Source organism: Tamandua tetradactyla, chromosome 1 (assembly GCF_023851605.1).
Source record: "Tamandua tetradactyla isolate mTamTet1 chromosome 1, mTamTet1.pri, whole genome shotgun sequence".
Classification (NCBI taxonomy): domain Eukaryota; kingdom Metazoa; phylum Chordata; class Mammalia; order Pilosa; family Myrmecophagidae; genus Tamandua; species Tamandua tetradactyla.
This window is the reverse complement of record NC_135327.1, coordinates 5,282,182-5,304,681: the sequence shown is the minus strand read 5'-3', so window position 1 is coordinate 5,304,681 and position 22,500 is coordinate 5,282,182. Positions and strand designations below refer to the sequence as shown.

General features: G+C 45.0%; 1 protein-coding gene across 1 annotated transcript in view; it reads left to right on the top strand.

Annotated features, from left to right (window-relative positions):
• The window catches only part of EYA2 (EYA transcriptional coactivator and phosphatase 2), a 310,794-nt gene that overhangs the window by 139,372 nt on the left and 148,922 nt on the right, over positions 1 to 22,500 (top strand). The window contains exon 5 of the mRNA XM_077167750.1: positions 2,113 to 2,229. Coding sequence (XP_077023865.1) covers positions 2,113 to 2,229 — 117 coding nt within the window. The remainder of the gene's footprint in view (positions 1 to 2,112; positions 2,230 to 22,500) is intronic.

The window sequence follows — 22,500 nt, the reverse complement described above, 5'->3', positions numbered from 1 at the left end:
TTCTTTTTCTGTTTTCTTTTTATTTCTTTTTCTAAATCGATGCAAATGTTCTAAGAAGTGATGAATATGCAACTATGTGATGATATTAAGAATTACTGATTGTATATGTGGAATGGAATGATATCTTAATGTTTTGTTTGTTCATTTTTTTTAATTAATAAAAAAAGTTAAAAAAAAACTCCAACTCCCACTCTCCTTCAGCCACTTTCCTACCTCCCTTTCTGGTTTATTCTTCTCAGTAGCACCGTAAGACTAACCGGAATCCAGAGAATTCAAATGCGTGTACAGGGTTGCGTTAGTGTGAGGATCGGAAGGTGACAGGAAAGTGTGCGTGCAGCAGGCCTGCCTCTGGGAGCCTGTCATTTTATATCCAGATTTGTTTTACCCAGCGTGCTTTGTGTGGTTCTACTATGCGATGTGTTTTACTTATTTTTCTGCTTCCAGTTTCCTCCCACTAGAATGTAACCTCCCTGAGAGCAGAGACTTTTGACTGCTCCATTCACTACTTTATTTCCAGCATCAAGAATCTCCTGCATCCCCTGGCATGTAGTAGGTACTGAGCAGATATTTGGGAACGAATGAAGGCAGGCCCAGGACATCGCTGTGGTTGGCACCGTCTCTGAAACGAGCACACTCACTTCATTGCTTCCATAAGCTGAAGCCAGTGGAAGCTGAAGGTCACTCCTGAGGATCTTCTGGAAGCCTCTTTGCCATGAAGATATTTAGCAGAGCGGCTTGGGGAGAGGAGAGCTGATGAAGTGAGACCATCTGTCAACCAAACCTTGACGAGATTTCCTTTAAACTCAATCTCTTACACAGTTCTTCTCATCTGGATGAAAACCCAGATTTTGCTTTTTGCTTTTTCATTTCCAGTCCATTGCAGACTGATGCTTTAATAAAATATGATAAACACGAATTACTAGAAACATGAACCTAAATATTAAAAAGCAAAAACTTGCAAATACAAGCCTAGAAAGAGACCCTTAGATGTCACAGCCAAGTTTCTGTATTTTTGTGTGGAAGAATTTTGTGAGCTGATGAAGAATGGTCATTATGACATACTATAACGCAAGATAAATACAAAATAGTATTTTCAGAATATTTCCAATCATTTCTTCAAAGAGGGAATATATTATATTTTCATATATGATATTCATCAGCTTGTATATAGGCAGAACAGATCTGGAAGGGAGCACAAGAAGCTGGCGTGCGTGGTTGCCTGTGGGAAGGCGTGCTGGGGAGTTGAGATCAAGGATGAGGAGACATGCTTCCTTTTCAGTCTGTGCCTCCTTTACTGTTTGAATTGACTACAATGCATTTACTACCTTTTCTACAAAAATCAAATTTATGAGCCACCGATGATGGATCAGCCTTGTTCCCTCAGTGCAAACCTTTCTCCATTTGCTTATGGAATCATTGCCTGTGTGCTCTGGGAAGACACACCTGAGTTTCCAGGCTGAGGCAGAAAGCAGTTTGGAACTGTAGCCATTGGCTGAGCAGGTCCTCAGCAAGGAGAGCGTAGACCGGGTCTTATGGTTGAGTGTCATCGTCTTCGCACAGGAAGGCTGGGTCCTTTAACACTGTCACCTAAAACCCTAATGGACATGTAAGCCAAGCATGGCCCCACTCACTGGAGAAGAGTTTTGCAAACTCGCGTACCTATGGAACAGGCAGGGAGCATGAAGCTGAGCCCATAGAAGACATAGGAGACCCTGTTGGGCTGCCTTTCCCTTCCCCTCTTCTGTAATGTCCTTGAATATTAAAAAGGTACAGCTGAAATGATAAAGTCGCTCCTTCAAACTGATCTCAATGTCAGGAAGATGGGACAGGATCCGCGGAGCACAGACATGTCACTGTCAGACATCCCCTTGCCCAAGAGGAACCAGAAGTCCATATTTTTAGTGAGATCTTATTTTTAATAAATCTTCTTTTAAAGATCGCAAGCCAAACAAAAGTCTGTCTGTAGGCCAACCTCAGCTCACAAGCCACCACTTTTCACCCTCTAGTTTGGAAGCTGATAAAATTGTGCTGTCTTGCCTCAGGAGCTTTTCTGAGGGTGACAGAGGGCGTCCTAATCATGTGTCCTTGGTGCTTCTTTTCCCTCCTTCCTAGGCATCAAGACAGAAGACAGCTTGAACCATTCCCCTGGCCAGAGCGGCTTCCTTAGCTACGGCTCCAGCTTCAGCACCCCAGCCACTGGACAGAGCCCCTACCCCTACCAGATGCACGGTCAGTGTGTGTGCGCCACCCCCCCCCCACCCCCTGCCCAGCGCCCAGGACACGCCTGAGTCGGGTGTCCATTCGTTCCTTCGTTTATTCAGCAGATTTACCGAGTGCCTCCTATGTGCCAGGATCTATCTTACATAGTGGGGCTACAAACAGAAGAGACATGGGGTCTTCCCTCATGGTGTTTCCCTGGGGAGAAAAACTGGTAGTGAGCAAGTCAACAAATAAACAGGTATTTTGTGTGAGGTTGAGTGTCGCGAAGCCAATAAACATGGTGCTGGGATTGAGACTGCTGTGCGATGGTGGGGAGCGGTGAGAGAGGAGGAGTGTGTAACCTGCAGGAAAAGCATTCTAGGCAGAAGGAACAGCCAGTGCAAAGCTATGGTGTATTTAAGCTTCAGAACAGAGGCCAGTGAGGCTGGAGCAGCATCCCAGGGACCTGGGGAGGAGAGAGTCTCAGAGAACATACGAGGCTAAGTCCAGTCCTTGTGTGCTGTGGGAAGGAGTCGGCTCTTATTTTGAGTGTGATGGAGCAGGCAAGTCCATTGTAGAGATGCAGAGAAATGCCGGGTAGGGGGGACAGTGGACAGGCAGGTGAAGGAACTGTTGTTCCAGGCAGGGGGTCCAGGGCTCTGCATCCCCCTAGGGTGGCTTTAAAGGGAAGCAGGAACTCTGGCGCGTGCCCCGAGGAAGTGACATACTGGACTCCCCACCCTTTTACCACCCGGGAATTCCTTCTCGGCTCCAGGGCCCCCTGGGACCATGTTGGGGTGCTGCATGGAGCAGAGGGCCAGCGTCAGTGACTGTGGGGTCCCGTTGTGGTATTTTTTCTTCTTTGTGAAAACTAGTTATGGATGACCAAGAAGAGGCTGAAAAATCCTAGACAAAAACAAGGATGGTGATGACAAGGTGGTGGGTAATGTCAAAGGTAGTTTCTTTAAAAAAAAAAAAAAGAGAGAGAAAACTACTTGCAGATATTGTCCCTTCATCTTTTATATTTAAACTTTTATTAAGGAAGCAATAAGAAGGAATGCGAAGGGCAGCCTTTAAAGGAAAGAAATTGTGAAGAGGCAAAAAAATTATCTTAGGGGTTCACATGGAGAAAGGGGGTGATTGGCATTAACTCCAGCCCTTGGAGTGAGTTGGTGAGACTGTCAGCTCAATGGTGCATGCTCGGGGACGTGGTGTGGGTTAGCTCATACGATCTTCACAACACTCCAAGTTTTAGTATTGGTGGTATTCCCATTTTACAGAAGAGGAAACTGAGGCATAGAGGAAATGACCAATTTGCCCAACATCAGGGCAAGGAGTTTAGATTTTACTGCAAGTGCAACGAGAAACGGACTGTGCTGAGCCTGTTGGTGGCTGGTGGGAGTCCCAGGTCACTCCAAGCCCTTACTCTTAACCACTCCGCTCCCGCCTCCTCTGCTTCTGCTCTCTGCCCCTTCTGCCTCTGTCTTCCTGACAGTGGCCTTTCTGAGTCCCACTAATAAGCAGCTGAGACTCATCGAAGTGGGGAGTAAATTATGGCACCAATCCTGATAATAAAGACTCGTGAAGACCCTGAACTTGAACTTGCATTTCGGTCATTTCTCAAGCCAGTTTCTTTCCAGCTTTGCAAATAAAAATGGAACTTCCTCCCTCAGGGCTCTAAAGGTACAGATGCTTACAACAAACAGAGTCCACCCTTCCTCATTCTCACACACCCCTGGCTGCATAATAAGTGATCTGAATTATGTAGGCGTGGTTCTTCATTCATTCATTCATTCGCTCTGTAAGTATTATTGAGCTCCAGCTTTATGCCTGTCGCTCAGAAGTCGACTGAGGCCACTGGATTCTGCCCTCGTCGAGAAAGTTGGACATTAGCCAATTAACAAATAAATAGACAATTGCAGGTTTTGATAAAACCTTTGAAGGACTAAAATAGGGCCGTGAGATAGAGTGTGACTAGGTGATGTCTGCTGGCTAGGGAGCCCCAGAGTGATGAAAAAGAGGCAGCCACGTGAGCAGCTGGGGAGGGGGCAAGGACCCCAGGCAGGAAGGGGTGCCTGCAGCTGGGGTGCCACGAGTAAGGGAGGTGCGGTGGAAAGGTGAAGCAGAAGCCTTGGCTGGCCCGGGACATGTATAGTGGTGCTCTTGTTTTCTCTGCCCACCCCCCCCAGCAGCCACGAAGGTGCTACCTTTAGCCTGCTTTACAGTTGATGGAAGTAAGGCTCAGAGAGGAGAAGTGGCCTGCCCAAGACCACAGAGAGCCAGCAAGTATGACAAGCTGGGATTAGGCTCAGCTTCCTAGAATTCCGGAGCCTGTGCTGTTTTCCCTAAGCACTGACATTTCTGGGCTACTCCAGGATGCCTGGCACTGCCCTGAGCTCTGTGCATGCTCCGAGGGCCTTAGTTCTCCCAGTAGCTCTGTGACTTAGGTTCTGCCAGGTGGGGAAACTGAGGCACAAAGTACTGAAGTACCGTGCCCAGGCTCACGTGGTGGTGGTGGTGGTAGGATTTAAGGCCAGGTAGTTGTGTTCCAGAACCTGGGCCCACGACCCCTACACCATCGGCCCCTCCCGGCTCTACTGTATCCAGCCGTACAGTGGTTCTCTAGGGATGGGGCTGGCCTAGGACACTCCCCCACCCCTGACTCCCACCCAGCCCCTCATAAATTCAAAAACGTCTCTGCTCTGTTTCTCTTTGAGCACAGGAATAATCCAGGTTATTTTCCTGCCGTCTTCCTGGCCCAGATGCCAGGAGGGCTACAGCAGCAGCTGGGCTTTGTCCCAATTAACGGCCTCCCGTCCAGTGCTTATGGCCGTAAACTGCTCTTGAAACAGCCCAGGCATTTTGCAAGCCTGGCATATTCCTCCCTAAGTTCTGTTTTTTTTAAAAAAAAAAAAAAAAACACAAACAGAACACTCACACACCGTGACCATGTGCTTTCTATTAACTTTTTTTTTCCAAGTCATTCCAGAGGAGAAATCCCCTCTCAGACTGCTCTGTGAGCACTTCAGAGTGGAAGGTGTTGGTCCAGCTCAGTGTTTCAGAAGGCGAGGGAAACGAAGGAAAAGATGGAGATGATGACTTTTAGGGCCAAAAGATAGGACATAGAGCAAAACTGATCCGTGTGTAGAAGCTGGGATGAGTCTCTTTCTCTTCTGGGAATTATATTCACAAATCTGTAGAAGCAAAAAGTACCCAAGTGGAGCTCAACCCTGTCCTTTTACAGATGAGCAGGCCGAGGCATGGCAGCAGAGCAGAACAAGCATTTGAGAACTGAGATGCCTCCCTTTAGGTCTTCTAGTTAATTTCATAAACTCCCAGAAACCTCACCAGAGCCATTGCCTCGCAAGGCCCTGGCTTGAGATCTGTGTCTGTTTGGCTAACACTGCCCTCCACTGAATGTACAATAAACGTAAAAGGGTAGAGTTCACATCACGCATGGAGCTTTCGCATAGATTGTTTATTTTCTTTTTTTTTAAGTTTACCCAGGGGGTTTTTGTAGCCAAAATACATTTCTTATGGATTTGATGTTTTGTTTCTTTTTGGCTTCTCCTGCTGGAACACTGCTCTTCTCAGAAATGACCACAAAGATTAAAAAGAGAAGAAAACAACATCTCAAGTGTGTTAGGAGAACTTGCAGGGCAGGCTCAGGAGCTCTGCACTTGTGTGGTTAGGAGCGTGGAGGGCTGTGTCCATTCCAGCTGTGGCCATGCACAACTGTGTGACTTGGGCAAGGGCCTGACTTCTCTGTGCCTCGGTTTCCTCACCTTTGAAACCAGCATCATAGCTAGAGAGAGATGACCCCATGGGGCTGTTGGAGGACAAAGTGGGCTGACTGTGGGTACATCAGGAGTGGCCCCTAAAGGCTGGATTTCCTTATTATTATTCTTGTTATTTATCCCTTTCACCGCATGGTGGTTAGAGAGTGGGGATCCAGAAGTCAGACCTACTCTGCACACACAAGCCATGTGACCTTGAGAAAGCTACTTTCCCAGTACCTCAGTTTCTCACCTGTAAAATGGGGACACTAATAGCATCTCCCTCATGGAGTGCTATGTGAATTAAATGAGTTAATGTGTGTGAAGTATTGAGAACGGTGTGTGACAGTAGAAGGATTTGTGAGCCAATGTTCATAGCTTGGGACATCTGAGGTTGGTGTGTGTTGGATTTATGAAATCTGGTACTGTCTGTGGCACCAGTAAAATATGCTTTTTTGGAAGTCATATGTCAAAAACACTTGTATATATTCTTATTTTCATAGATAGCATCTAGGCACTCCTTCAGGCACCTTCCTTTTCTTATTTAACCATATAGCTTGGAGAATGTTCTAGTTTGCTAGCTGCTGGAATGCAATATACCAGAAACAGGATGGCTTTTCAAAAGGGGAATTTAATGAGTTGCTAGTTTACAGTTCTAAGGCTGAGAAAATGTCCCAATTAAGCGAGTTTATAAAAATGTCCAATCTAAGGCATCCAGGAAAGATACCTTGGTTCAAGAAGGCCGATGAAGTTCAGGGTTTCTCTCCCATCCGAGAAGGCACATGGTGAACATGGTCAGGGCTTCTCTCACAAGCTGGAAGGGCACCTGGCAAACATGGTGTCATCTGCTAGCTTTCTTTCCTGTCTTCTGGTTTCATGAAGCTCCCTGGGAGACGTTTTCCTTCTTCATCTCCAAAGGTTGCTGGCTCGTGGACTCTCTGCTTCGTGGTGCTGCATCATTCTCTGCTCTCTCCGAATCTCTTTCTCCAAAATATTTCCTCTTTTATAGGACTCCAGTAAACCAATCAAGACCCACCCAAATGAGTGGAGACATGTTGTCACCTAATCCAGTTTAACAACCACTCTTGACTAAATCACATCCTCCAGAGAGACAATCTGATTACAGTTTCAAACATACAGTATTGAATAGGGATTATTCTACCTTTATGAAATGGGGTTTTGATTAAAGCATGACTTTTCTAGGGGGCATACTTCCTTTCAAACCAGCACAGTGTTCTACATCAGTACATAGAAAGAGCTTCCTGATTCTTTTTCACAGATGCCTATTATTCCATTAAATGAGGTGCTACAAATCTCTTATTGAGAGGTGCTATCCAATCTCTTATGGAGAGCCATTTGCTTTGTTTCTAGTCTTTTGCAATTACAAATAATGTTGCACTGAATAACCTATGTGCATATCATTTTGCCTGTTGAAAGCTTATCTGAAGGGTGCATTTCCCGAAGTGGGATTCTGGGGGAAAGGGCAAGCCCACGTTTGAATTTGGCAGCTATCTCCGTGTTACCCTCCAAAAGGATCTCATCAGTTTAAACTCCCAACCGTAGTGTCTGACAGCATCTGTTCCCTCGCAGCCTCACCAGCCCACTGTGACCCAAGTGTTGCAGATTTTGCCAATATGATGGACAAAAAAAATGATATCTCAGTGTAATAGTAATTTTACAAGTCTTACCTGATGGGCACGGTGGAGTACTTTTTCAGATCATTGACCACTTTGAATTTCTTTATCTGTGAACTAGGAGATTAGAGTAAAAAAAGACTTCACAAAAGACAAGCAATGAGGAGGTTCTAACCAGACCAGGTATTTAAATATATTATAAAGCTTCAATAATCAAAAGCATGTGGTTTTGGTATGTGACTAGACTGACTGACCAAGAAAACTTCCCTAAAGAGACCCCACCCATAAGGGAATTTAGTAGATGGGGAAGGTGGCATCTTAAGTCAGTGAGAACAAATGGAGTGTGCAATGGATGGTGTTGGAACTACTAGCTAACCACCTGAGAAAAAAGAAAAGATTAGCCCTATTACTGTATATGAAGGAAAAATCCAAATGCATCAGAAGTTTAAATGTCAGAAATAACTCCATAAAAGTACTAGAAGGAAAATGAGCAAAAGTTTTATAGCCTTGGAGGGGAAAAAGCTTTTCTAACCATGACTGGAAAATCCAAAAGTCATAAACAAAAAGACTGACAGGGTGAACTTCAGAATTTTTTTTTAATTCTGCATGGCAAAGAACATGAGAAGCAAAGTCACAGCAACAACACATGCAAACAAAAAAAATGACAAACTGGAAAATACGTACGTCTCGAATCACAGACAGATGTTACTCTTTTAAAGATACCTACTGGGCTATGCATTGAGCCTGCTCTGGGATGCTGTGGTTCTAAAGCAGGGTTGGAAACTAGATGGTACGGGGGTGTGTGCAGGTATTAGAAAAGTGAGGCTGAACTAGATACAGTGACGTAGGGAGTGGTGGGGGCTGTGGCAAGCTGGCTCCATCCCAGGGCCGCAAGAGGCCTTACCTGGCCTCAGCCTGCTGCTGCTGCACTGGAATGGGACCCCCAAAAAGCCAGGTCTTTCCATTTTTCAAGGTCATCTTCAAAACTGTATTTAATTTGCATTCTCCATATTCCTTTTCAGTACTGGCAACTGCTTTAAACACTTTTTCAAGTATGTGGTGGAGCAAACAAGCATAGATACGTCTGGTCCGTCTTGCAGTTTTGTTCTGGACTTTCTTATCCAGACCACAGGTCCCGAGGCCAGGAATGGAAGGAGCAAATCGCCTAGCCAAGCAGTGACTTGGGGATCAGGGAAACAGTCCCCTTTGGTCCCCACCTCTGCATGTCTGCTCGGGGAGGGCCATCCACGGAGCCTTGTGTGCTGGCTGTGGGTGCAGCTGAGGTTGGAGCCCAGCAGCCCTTCCTGGTGACATGTCCTGTCCCTGGCAGCCGTGCCTCTCCGGCTGTCCCTGCGCAGCCAGTTTTGAGCAGGCCGAGCCTGCCTGGTCTCACGGCCGGTCACGCCGGCATCAGGCTGGCAGCCCTGGGTTCTTGGGCCGAGGTCAGGTTTCCTGGTGTGAATCAGCAGCTCTTCTGTGGGCGGTGGGGTGGTGCAGGTTTCCTGGGGCACACTCGCTCCCAGCAGCCACCTCCTACCCTTGAGGTCACCTGCTCGTCACCTTCCCCTGCGTTGGCAGGCTCACCACCGCCGGCTTGAACCGAAGTCTTCCGGATTTAGACCTGTAGACGCTGAATGGATGGTCTTTTCCTCTCGTTATATAACAGGTGTGATTTGGTCACCACAGCTCTGAAAGCTGCTGGAGATCATGACGGAAAAAACTGGGGCAGGAGTGAGGAGTGGAGAGAGAGTTAGTTAGTTAGTTAGGGGGTCAAGGAGGAGTTTGGTTAACAGTTCTCTAAGCTAGTACTATCTAGTAGGCCTTTCGGGGGCGGTGGAAATGCTGTCCCCCTGTGCTGTCCAGACTGGTAGCCACATGCTACATGTAGCTGTTGAGTCCTTGAAATGCAACTAGTGTGACAGAGGAACTGAAATTCTAATGGTGTTTAATGTTTTGGTTTAGACTTAACTGTTAATGCAGCCAGTGGCAGTCATATGGGGTGCACAGCTCGAAGGGATGCTCAGAAGTCAAGCTCTTAATCTGCTTAATTCTGGGGCTGGAGGAGGGTGGTTAGTAGTTTTTTTCTGCCACAGCAGAGGTGGCAAAGCTGGGCGCATGGAACATTTTTTGTTTCTCTCATGGAGACGCTTCACCTCTTCTCTTCCTGCTGGTACTCTCTCTGAAAGGGGTTTTCAAGGCGGAGCTGCAGAACTGCGGGCACAGGAGCCGGCCTGGGTCTGGGTCTGCAGTGAGAGCTCGTGGGGCCAGGGCCGTGCCCCAGGCGGCCGTAATCTCAGCAGATGCTCACTGAGCGTCTTCCCTGGGGCAGGCCCAGTGCCAGGTGCTGAGGACACAGGGAACAGCAAGAGTGATGTGACCCTGCCTCACGGAGTTCACGGCCCTGCGTGCGGAGATGGACAATAATCAAATCATGGCACAGCGTGTGTCAAACTGTGTGGCAGGTGCCGAGGGAGCAGGGCCAGGAGGGATTCCGGGGCTGCCAGGCCACTGGGCTCCACTCCTGTCCCCTTCCCCACCGGCTGGCCGCTGCCCGGGACACCTCGGGGGCCAGGCCCATGAAGGCAGTGCCAGAACTGGCTGGGTGGGGCCTGGGGTGAATTGGGGGAGCCCCAGCCCCATGCCAGGGGCAGCCCTCCTGCCCTCGAGCCAGTCGTTGCTATGCCAGGGGTCGGTTATTGCAAAATGTCAAAAACACCAGAAATCTGGAATTCTCTCAACAAATACTTATGGAAGCACACAGGCAAAAATCCCTGCCCCCTGCTGCTGGCGTCTGGTGGTGGGATTCAGATAGCAAACAAGACAAGCGAGTGTGTCATATGTTGATAAGCGCTAAGGAAAAGAAAGACAGAGGCAGAAGGTGTTGACATTTGCCAGTTTTTTTACGACAGGTGCATGTAAGGTGCCCACTGAGCAGAGGCCCAAGGGCAGTGAAGGGGGGACCCCGGAGCCATCTCAGAGCAGGTCCCCAGGTGCATTTCAGGGCACCAGGGAGTCCAGTGCAGCTGGAGAGGGGGAGAGGGGGAGGGCAGGGGGAGGGGAGGAGGAGGGGAGGGGAGGGGAGGGCAGGGGGAGGGGAGGGGAGGGCAGGGGGAGGGGAGGGGAGGGCAGGGGGATGGCAGGGGGAGGGGAGGAGGAGGGGAGGGGAGGGCAGGGGGAGGGGAGGGGAGGGCAGGGGGAGGGGAGGGGAGGGCAGGGGGAGGGGAGGGGAGGGCAGGGGGAGGGGAGGGCCACCCAGGAGGCCCCATTAGGCCATGGGAAGAACTCTGGCTGTTACTGGGCCTGCAGCAAGGAGGCAGTGGAGGCTGCGAGCAGGGGGTGACGTGTGATGCCTCAGCTCTGACAGAACCTCAGCTGCTGTGGGGAGAGCAGACGTAGGGCAGGGATGAAAGCAGGACACGAGTGAGGGTGCAGCTGCCACAGCCAGGCAAGGTGATGGGTGGTGGAGGTGGGGAGGGGAGGTCAGGTTCTGGGGATATTTTGAGAATTAAAGTGACACGAGCTGCTGACGGGCTGGCCGTGAGGTAGGAGGGAGACATGTACGCAGGGGAGGAGGATGGGGCAAGGCTGGTGGGACCCCGTGGCCCCGGGCATGCCCGTGCCCAGCACCCAGCCCGGGTGGGTTCCTGGAGGTGAGGCTCCTGCTCTGTTTCTCTCCACTGCCATGTCAGGAGCTTCGTTTTCAGACCCAGCTTCCCCTGGAAGGCAGCCTGGATGCCAGGGCTGTTCACTCCTGTGGCTCAGAACCCCATCAGACTCAGCACCCCCAGTTCATAGTGAACATTCTAGAAGCCCCTTTATGCTCTTAAAATTTAATTCCTGTATGTTAGCTCACTTATACATATTTTTAGAGACAAATATAACGCCCCAACTACAAAATAAGTCCTAAAAATGTTTTTGAACTTGTCATCAACCAAGACTGACCATGCCAGACGGCACGCGCAGTGGGACAGAACGGCCACGTCCCCGGTGGAGCTCACGAGAACGGGGGCTGCCGGGGGGGCTGCCGGGCTCACCACCACCACCCAGACAGGTGGACAGAGCTTGTTAAACTCCAAACCAATCCACGGACAGCCGTCCTTCTCCTGACACGTGGTGTCTGCCGTGTGGAAACCACCCCTGGCTGCACTTATAAGCGCCAGGGAGGGGCATGAGACCCCTGACGACATGGGATGAGGCTCGCTGCAGTGGGCTCAGTGGAGTCCCCCCAAATTCCTGGCCCCCCAGGACCTCAGAGCGGGACCTTTGTGGAAGTGGTGGCTCTGCAGATGTAGCTAGTTGAGATGACGGCCTGCTGGGACTAGCGTGGACCCTGAGCGCCGTGTCTTCCTAAGAAGAGACGCAGGAAACCCAGGGAGCAAGGCCACGTGAGGACCGAGGCAGTGACGTCTGCCCCAGCCAAGGGGCGCCGAGACCAGCAGAGGCCAGGCGAGCTCCATGGTCCCGAGTGTCCCCGGCTCACAGGAGCCTGTGTGGCTGGCGAGGGTGGAGGATGAGGTCGGAGGCAGGTGGCCGAGCCATGCACAGCCCTGTGGGCACGGGGACTCGCGTGGAGTCTGTCTTGAGGGCCTTGGGAAGCCGGGGCCGGGGGAGTTTAAAACAAGGGGGGGCTGGTGATCTGGTTTCCCCTGAAAGGACGGCTCCATGGGGGGGTGGGGGGTGGGAGCAGCCGCAGGGGAGGGAGGCCAGGGGGAAGCTCAGGCCGAGCGGGCGCAGTGGGACCTGCCCCCGCGAGGGTGCCCCACGCTGTGCCCAGTAGAGCCTGGTGGCCTCGGCCGGCTCGAGAACCCCCTGCCCTTCGGCTCCCGAGGAAACAAAGCCGAGAGGGGAGCTGTGACGCCGTCGTTGTTCCTGTGTCACTGGTTTTTCATTTTTATTTCTGACATTCCCAGAAATAGCAATTGAGCCCACCCCGAGGTCCGTGCCCACAAAATGTGTTGAAAAGATGGACAAATAAATCTGTCTCTCACCTGATAGTTGAGGTGGAAGCGCAAAAGAAAGTAACACCAAACAAACAAACCAAAACCCTCCAGACAGAAACACCGAGGAAAGTCTGATTTGAGGTATGAGTCCCTGCCTTGGTGAGTGCTTAGAGCTAAGAGGACAGGCCCGTGCCTGGGACGGGGTGGGCTGCCCTCTGCTCAGGAATTGAGAGGGGTACTTGGGGGATGGACAGCCAGAGGAAGGGAGGGAAGCCAGGCCAGGAGCTGGTTACTAGAAGGAGAGAATGACGCACAGACGCTGCACATCCTTTTCCAGGCCCACCCAGAGGGGACCCAGGGGACAGGTGATGGGACGCGTCAACTGCCCCTCAGAGCACACCAGATTCTCCCACTCCTCAAAGTTCTGATGGTATTAAATGGGCTAAAGGTATGAATAGGCATTTTTCTGAAGAGCAAATACAGATGGCTCAAAAGCACGTGAAGAGATGCTCATTTTCACTGGCCATAAGGGAAATGCAGATCAAGACTGCAATGAGATTTGGGGCCGAGATGGCGGCTTGGCGAGGTGTGGGATTTAGTCTGTCCTCCAGAGGAGCTAGTCAATAGCCAGGAACAGAACAGAACAACTGCTGGGGCCACGTCAGTGGCCAGACCCACAGCGTACCCCAGTCTGGACCAGCTGGACCGGCTGTGCGTCCCCCCAGAACTGTGAGTTCCCCAAGCTGTGGCAGCTGGTGCCCCTCCCCCACAGGCTGCTTCCCAGAGGGGAAAGGAAAGAGACTTTACCAGCAGCAGGGGCTGAGCCCAACTAAACACCAATTGTGGAATTCATTCACAAAATCTGACAACTAAAAACAGGCGCCCCGCTCAGCTGAACGCCAAGTAAAACCTGAGGTTGCTGGTTTTGCCCCGGCACCAAGAGGGCAGGGCTGACAGAAAAGAAAAAGGTTTTTTGGATCGGACAGCTCATAACACTTGAAAGGGTCTGGGCCTGAAGGAAAGGAGGGGGCACATAGGACCTGGAGATACACAAAGCAACATCTCAACTTAAGCTTTTGACTGGCAAACCCGAGGAACGGGGGTCCTGCTCTGAAAAGGATTTTTCTCTTTCTTTTTTGAGGCTGTGCTTCTATGGCTTGACTACTCTTTAAATACAGCTGCAGGGCTCCTTGGGCTCCAACTGCCCCAGGCCTGGGCGGAATTAAACTTGTTTGAGGGCTTGTCTGGAACCTGTGCCTTCCCCAGGAGAGGGGTGGGGCCCAGTTCAGGTGGAATCTCTCCCTCAAGGAGTTCAGAACCCAGGGTCTGGAAAAGGGAAGCGATTAAAACCAGCCTACAACCTCTCCTCTGTCTCCACCACGCCCCCCCAGGGAGAGTCTGCTGAAGTCAAAGGTACCACATCACCTTATGCTGGTGGGACCTGCAGGCAGACAAGTGCCACATACTGGGCAGGAGAGGAAAAACAGAGTCCAGAGACTTCATAGGAAAGTCTTTCAACCTGCTGGGTCTCACACTCAGGGAAAACTGACACAAGTGACACTTTCCTCCTGAGAGGAGGCCAATTTGGTCTGGGAAAATCTGCCTGGGGTCTATAATACCTAAGTAGACCCTCCTAAGGGGGAAAAAAGGCACCATATTGGCAGGGCAAGAACTGAAAAATTCTGATGTTAAACAAAACCTAAGCTAAAGGTCTAGAATAAGCTGAACTGAATGTCAAAGAACAGATAGACAACAAAGTCATCCAGCAACAAAATCCTGGGTAAAAAAAAGTGAAAACAATCTCCAGAATAAACCAATTAAAGTAATTAAATGCCTAGATGCCAGCAAAAAATAACAAATCATACTAGGAAAATTGACAATATGGAATGTTCGAACAGACATGGAAAACCTCATCAAAAACCAAATTAATGAATTGAGGGAGAATATAAAGAAGGCAAGGAATGAACAAGAAGAAGAAATCGAAAGTCTGAAAAAACAAATCAAAGAATTTATGGGAATGAAAGGCATAGTAGAAGAGATGAAAAAAACAATGGAAACCTACAATGTCAGATTTCAAGAGGCAGAAGATAGGATCAGTGAACTGGAGGATGGGACATCTGAAATCTGATAAGCAAAAGAAAATATAAGGAAAAGAATGGAAAAATATGAGCAAGGACTCAGGGAATTGAATGACAACATGAAGCACACAAATATATGTGTTGTGGGTGTCCCAGAAGAAAAGGGAAAAAGAGGAGAAAAGCTAACGGAGGAAATATCACTGAAACTTTCCCAACTCTTATGAAACACTTAAAATTACAGATCCAAGAAGTGCAGCATACCCCAAAGAGACATACTCCAAGACATTTACTAATCAGAATGTCAGATGTCAAAGAGAAAGAGAAAATCTTCAAAGCAGCAAAAGAAAAGCAATCCATCGCATACTAGGGAAGCCCAATAAGACTATGCGTAGATTTCTCAGCAGAAATCTGGAGGCAAGAAGACAATGGGATGATATATTTAAGTTACTAAAAGAGAAAAACTGCCAACCAAGAATTCTATATCCAGCAAAGTTGTCCTTCAGAAATGAAGGGGAAATTAAAACATTTTCAGACAAAAAAAATCACTGAGAGAATTTGTGACCAAGAGACTGGCTCTGCAAGAAATAATAAAGGGAGCACTAAAGACAGATAGGGGAGAGATGTGGAGAAGAGTGTAGAAATGAAGACTGTTGGTAAAGGTAAAATGAAGAAAAATTAGATATGACATAAAATTCAAAAGGCAAAATGGTAGAAGAAAGTACAGCTCATACAATAATAACACTAAATGATAATGGATTAAACTCCCCAATCAAAAGATACAAACTGGCAGAATGGATTTAAAAAAACAGGACCCATCTATATGCTGTCTACAGGAAACACATCTTAGACCCAAGGATAAACATAAGTTGAAAGTAAAAAGTTAGGAAAAGATATTTCATGCAAATAACAATCAGAAAAGAGCAGGGGTAGCTATACTAATATCCAACAAATTAGACTTCAAATGTAAAACAGTTAAAAGAGACAAAGAAGGACACTATGTACTAATAAAAGGAACAATTCAACAAGAAGCCATAGCAATCTTAAATATTTATGCCCCAAGTCAGAATGCTCCAAAATACATGAGGCAAACACAGAAAAGAGAAATAGACACATCTACCACAATAGTTGAAGACTTCAATTCCCCACTCTCATCAATGGACAGAACATCTAGACAGAGGATCAGTAAAGAAACTGAGAATTTGAATAATTCCATAAATGAGCTAGACTTAACAGACATTAATAGAACATTACACCCCACAATAGCAGGACACCCTTTTTCTCAAGTGCTCATGAATCATTCTCAAGGATAGACCATATGCTGGGTCACAAAACAAGTCTCAATAAATTTAAAAAGATTGAAATCATACAAAACACTTTCTCAGATCATAAAGGAATGAAGTTGGAAATTAATAATAGGCAGAGTGCCAGAAAATTCACAAATATATGAAGGCTCAACAATACACTCTTAAACAACCAGTGGGTCAAGGAAGAAATTACAAGAGAAATCAGTAAATATCTTGAGCAAATAAAATGAAAACACAACATCCCAAAACTTACGAGATGCAGCAAAGGCAGTGCTAAGAAGGAAATTTATTGCCCTAAATGCCTATATCAAAAAAGAAGGAAGAGCAAAAATTGAGGAATTCACTGTCCACCTGGAAGAACTAGAGAAAAAACAACAAACTAACCCCAAAGCAAGCAAAAGGGAAGAAATAATAAAGATTATTTCTTTATAACCACTGACCCCGCAGAATAAAGGAGGTAACGAGAGAATACTTTGAACAACTTTATGCTAATAAACTATACAATGCAGATGATATGGACAACTTCCTAGAAAGGCATGAACAACCAGCATTGAGTTGAGAAGAAATAGATGACCTCAACAAACTGATCACAAGTAAATAAATTGAATCAGTCATTAAGAAGCTTACCAAAAAGAAAAGTCCAGGACCAGATGGCGTCACATGTGAATTCTACCAAACATTCAAGAAAGAAGTAGTACCAATCCTGCTCAAACTCTTCAAAAAAATTGAAGAGGAGGGAAGGCTACCTAACCCAATCTATGAAGCCAACATCACCCTCATACCAAAGCCAGACAAAGATATTACAAGTAAAGAAAAGTACAGACCAATCTCTCTAATGAATATAGACACAAAAATCCTCAACAAAATTCTTGCAAATCGAATCCAGCTGCACATTAAAAGAATTACACACGATGACCAAGTAGGATCCATCCCAGGTATGCAAGGATGGTTCAACATAAGAAAATCAATTAATGTAATACACCATATCAACAAATCAAAGCAGAAAAACCACATGATCATCTCGATTGATGTAGAAAAGGCATTTGACAAGATTCAACATCCTTTCTTGTTGAGAACACTTCAAAGAATAGGAATACGAGGGAACTTCCTCAACATGATAAAGGAAATATATAAAAAACCCAAAGCAAACATCATTCTCAATGGGGAAAAACTGAAAACTTTCCCCTAAGATCAGAAATAAAACAAAGATGTCCACTATCACCATTGTTATTCAACATTGTGTTGGAAGTTCTAGCAAGAGCAATTACACAAGAAAAAGAAATACAAGGCATCAGAATTGAAAAGGAAGAAGTAAAACTCTCACTGTTTGCAGATGATATGATACTGTATGTCGAAAACCCCAAAAAAATCCACAACAAAACTACTAGAGCAAATAAATGAGTACAGCAAAGTGGAAGATTACAAGATCAACACTCAAAAATCTGTAGTGTTTCTATACACTGGTAACGAACAATCTGAGGGGAGAATCAAGAAAAAGATTCCATGTACAATTGCAACCAAAAGAATAAAATATTTAGGAATAAATTTAACTAAAGATACAAAGGACTTATATAAAGAAAACTACAAGAAATTGTTAAAAGAAATCACGGAAGACCTAAATTAATGGAAGGGCATACTGTGTCATGGATTGGAAGACTAAATATAGGTAAAGTGTCAATTCTACCTAAATTGATTTACAGAGTCAATGCAATTCCAATTAAAATCCCAAAAACTTACTTTTCAGAAATAGAAAAATGTGTAACCAAATTTATCTGGAAAGGCAGAGTGCCCCGAATAGCTAAAAATATCCTGAGAAAGAAAAGTAAAGTCAGAGGTCTCATGCCACCTGACTTTAAGGCGTGTTATGAAGCTGCAGTGGTCAAAAAAGCATGGAACTAGCATAAAGATAGATACACTGACCAATGGAATCAAATAGAGTGTTCAGATATAAACTCTCTCATCTATAGACAATTGATCTTTGATAAGGCAGTCAAGCCAGTTCACCTGGGACAGAACAGTCTCTTCAAAAAATGGTGCCTAGAGAACTGGATATCCATATGCAAAAGAATGAAAGAGAATCTATATCTCTCACCCTATGCAAAAATTAACTCAAAATGAATCAAAGACCTAAACATTAGATCTAAGACCATAAAACTGTTAGAAAAAAATGTAGGGAAATATCTTATAAATCTTATAAGAGGCAGTTTCCTAGACCTTACACCCAAAGCACAAGCATTGAAGAAAGAAATAAACAGATGGGAACTCCTCAAAATTAAACACTTTTGTGCATCAAAGAACTTTATCAAGAAAGTAAAAAGACAGCCTACACAATGGGAGACAATATTTGGAAATGATATATCAGAAAAAAGTTCCAGTACCCAGAATATATTAAGAGATCATTCAACTCAACAACAAAAAGACAAACAACCCAATTACAAAATGGGCAAAAGACATAAACAGACACTTTTTCAGAAGAGGAAATAAAAGTGGCTAAAAGACACATAAAAAGATGCTCAACTTCCCTGGCTATTAGGGAAATGCAAATCAAAACCACAATGAGATATCATCTCACACCCACCAGAATGGCCATTATCCATAAAACAGAAAACGACAAGTGCTGGAGAGGATGTGGAGAAAGAAGCACACTTAGCCACTGTTGGTGGGAATGTCAAATGGTACAACCACTGTGGAAGGCAGTTTGGCAGTTCCTCAGGAAGCTAAGTATAGAATTGCCATATGACCCAGCAATACCATTGCTAGGTATCTACTCAGAGAACATGAGGGCAAGGACACAAACAGACATTTGCACACCAATGTTTATAGCAGCATTATTTACAGTTGCAAAGAGATGGAAACAGCCCAAATGTCCATCAACAGATGAGTGGCTAAACAAGCTGTGGTATATACATACGATGGAATATTATGCAGCTGTAAGACAGAATAAAGTTATGAAGTATGTTACAACATAGATGGACCTTAAGGACATTATGCTGAGTGAGATTAGCCAGAAACAAAAGGACAAATACTGTATGATCTCACTGATATGAACTAACATTAGTGAATGAACTTGGAGAATTTCAGTTGGGAACAGAGACCATCAGAAGATAGAAATAGGGAAGATATAGGGTAATTGGAGCTAAAGGTTACAGATTGTGCAACAGAACTGTTCTAGTTTGCTAGCTGCCAGAATGCAGTATACCAGAGATGGGATGGCTTTCAAAAAAGGGGAATTTAATAAGTTGCTAGGTTACAGTTCTAAGGCCGAGAAAACGTCCCAATGAAAACAAGTCTATAGAAATGTCCAATCAAAGGCACCCAGGGAAAGATACCTTGGTTCAAGAATGCCAATGAAGTTTCTCAAGTGGAAGGTCACATGGCGACACAGTCAGAGTTTTCTCTCTCAGCTGGAAGGGCACATGGCAAGCAAGGCATCATCTGCTACTTTCCCTCCTGGCTTCCTGTTTCATGAAGCTCCCCAGGAGGTCTTCCTTCTTCATCTCCAAAGGTTGATGGCTGATGGACTCTGCTTTGTGGTGCTGCAGCATTCTCTGCTCTCTCTGAATCTCTTATTCTCCAAAATATTTCCTCTTTTATAGGACTCCAATAAACCAATCAAGACCCACCCAAATGGGTGGAGACATGTCGTCCCTTAATCCAGTTTAACAACCACTCTTGACTAAATCACATCATCCAGGGAGATGATCTGATTACAGTTTCAAACATACAGTATTGAATAAGGATTATTCTACCTTTATGAAATGGGATTTTGATTAAAACACGGCTTTTCTAGGGGGTATACATCCTTTTAAACCAGCGTAAGGACTGACTGTAAAAATTCAGAAATGGACAGCACAATACTACCTAACTGTATTACAATAATGTGAGAACCCTGAATGGAGCTGAATGTGAGAAGGATAGGAGGAGGAGGCCTGGGGGCACAAAAGAATCAAAAGAAAGATAGATGATGAAGACCGAGTTGGTATAATCTAGGAATTATAGATTGAGTATATAATGCCTAGAGTGTATAATGACAGTGACTAAATGCACAAATTTAAAAATGTTTTTGCATGAGGAAGAACAAAGGAATGCCAGTACTGCAGGGTATTGAAAATAGATGATAATTAATATTTTGAGACTTTAACTTATGTGTGAGACTAAGGCAAAAAAAATGTTTATTTGATACAAAATTTATATTTTTACTAGTGCATTTCCTAATGTAACTTATGTGGACAGCTTGGTTGAACACCGTGAGTACATGGAGACCTGAGTAGGACATCAGATTTTGTAGGTTTGTCCAGAGTGATGCTCTGATAAATCCCAGACTGATTTGAACAGTGAATGGATTAAATAGTCGCAAAGCCCCCTTGGGGGAATGGTGAGAAAGGGGGAAAATTCAACTTCCCCAGGTGGAGAATTCTTGATATTCTCACAAGCAATGGGGACAACCAAAGTAATAGGCTGAGCCCCCAATCTCGGTGTTTGTTCGTATGAGACTTAACCCTGCAAAGGAAAATTGGGCCTGGGAGTCACCCCCAGAGAACCTCTTTATTGCTCAGATGTGATCTCTCTCTCTCAGCTAACACAACAAGCAGACTCACTCCCCACCCCCCGCCCCGTCTACATGGGACATGACTCCCAGGGGTGTGGACCTTCCTGGCAATGCGGGACAGAAATCCTAGAATGAGCTGGGACTCAGCATCAAGGGATTGAGAAAACCTTCTCAACCAAAAGGGGGAAGGGCAAAATGAGACAAAATAAAGTGTCAGTGTCTGAGAGATTCCAAACAGAATCAGGAGGTTATTCTTATGCATTGTATAGATATCACCTTTTTAGTTAAGGTGTATTGGAAAGATTGGAGGGAAGTGCCTGAAACTGCAGAGCTGTGCTCCAGTAGCCATGTTTCTTGAAGATGATTGTATAGTGATATAGCTTTCACAATGTGACTGTGTGATTGTGAAAACCTTGTGCCTGATGCTCCTTTTATCTACCTTATGGACTGATGAGTAAAACATATGGATTAAAAATAAATGAAAAATAGGGGGAACAAATGTTAAAATAAATTTAGTAGACTGAAATGCTAATGATCAATGAAAAAAGGGAGAGATAAAGGGTATGGTATATATGAATTTTTTTCTGTTTTCTTTCTTTTCTTTTTTTGAATTGATGCAAATGTTCTAAAAAATTATCATGATGATGAATGTACAGCTGTGGGATGATATTGTGAGTTATTGATTGTATATCAAGAATGGAATGAGCATCAAAAAATTATAATTCACTCTATTAGACAAATCCACATTTAAATTTTTGTCTAAGACAAGTCCATTTCTAGCATGGACCACTGTAAAACTGTTATGGAATGGTGCCCAGTTCAGATTCAAGGGGAAGGCACTGCCACTTGGCAAGGGGGGTGGCCTGAGAGTACAGGAGGAACAGAACATTTGAGGCCATGTTTCAATACCAGCTACCTCGTATTATTTTGTAAATGGAATCTCACAGAGTATAAAAATGAGGAATGTATCTTCTTTTCCCCTGGAAGATTTCAAGAATTATGTGAAATATACCAAATACTCAGTAATCAAAGACAATAGCAAAATATAACTTATAGCTTGCATCAATATCACACTGCATATAAGTGAACTAAATTTGAAGCTCAGAGGAGAGGATAAGTTTTTATATGACCTGGCTAGACAGGTGTGTGAATTTATGTGAAAATTGAAACCTTATAATAATATCGATGATAATGATTTTTAGATTTTCCTAATGTAGACCTATATGAAGAATATTTTAATTGTATTTGACAGTATTATGCAAATTTAATTAAATGCTACAAGAAATGTAAATTTTATTAAATTCTACAAGAAATTTTCGAGAACATTTTGTTGATATTGATAATTCATTGATGCTTTTCAATTTTGCAATACGCTTTTGAATTTCATGTTATAATGCTGCGTTATCACAAGAGTTAGTGAATTTATTTAACTTGGACAAATGCAGTTTTGAAACTGATATGCTGTTTCAGAGTCATATTAATTCCACTAAAAAAGTTTAATTATTTTTACCTATATGGATGTGAATAGTAAAGGAAAAGTTTTTGGGGGGCAGGAGTTCTCAGTTAAGTTATTGGAAAAACTTTCTTGAAAATGCAATTTTATTGAGACATATTCACCCACCAAATAATCCATCCTGAGTATACAGTCAGAGCTCACAGTATCATCATACAGTTGTGCATTCATCATTAATCAATTTTAGAACATTTTCATTACTCCAATAAAAATAAAGGAAAAATATAAAAAGAAAAAAGAAAACCCAAAACATCCCATACCCTTTATTCCCCCTATTTAAAAAAAAAAAAAAAAAAGACTACAACGAGCTACCACCTCACACCTATAAGAATGGCTGCCATTAAACAATCAGGAAACTATAAATGTTGGAGAGGATGTGGAGAAACTGGGACACTTATGCACCGCTGGTGGAGTATAATGGTGCAGTCACCAGGGAAGACTGTTTGGTGGTTCCTTGGGAAACTAAATATTGAGTTGCCCTATGACCCAGCAATAGCACTACTTGGT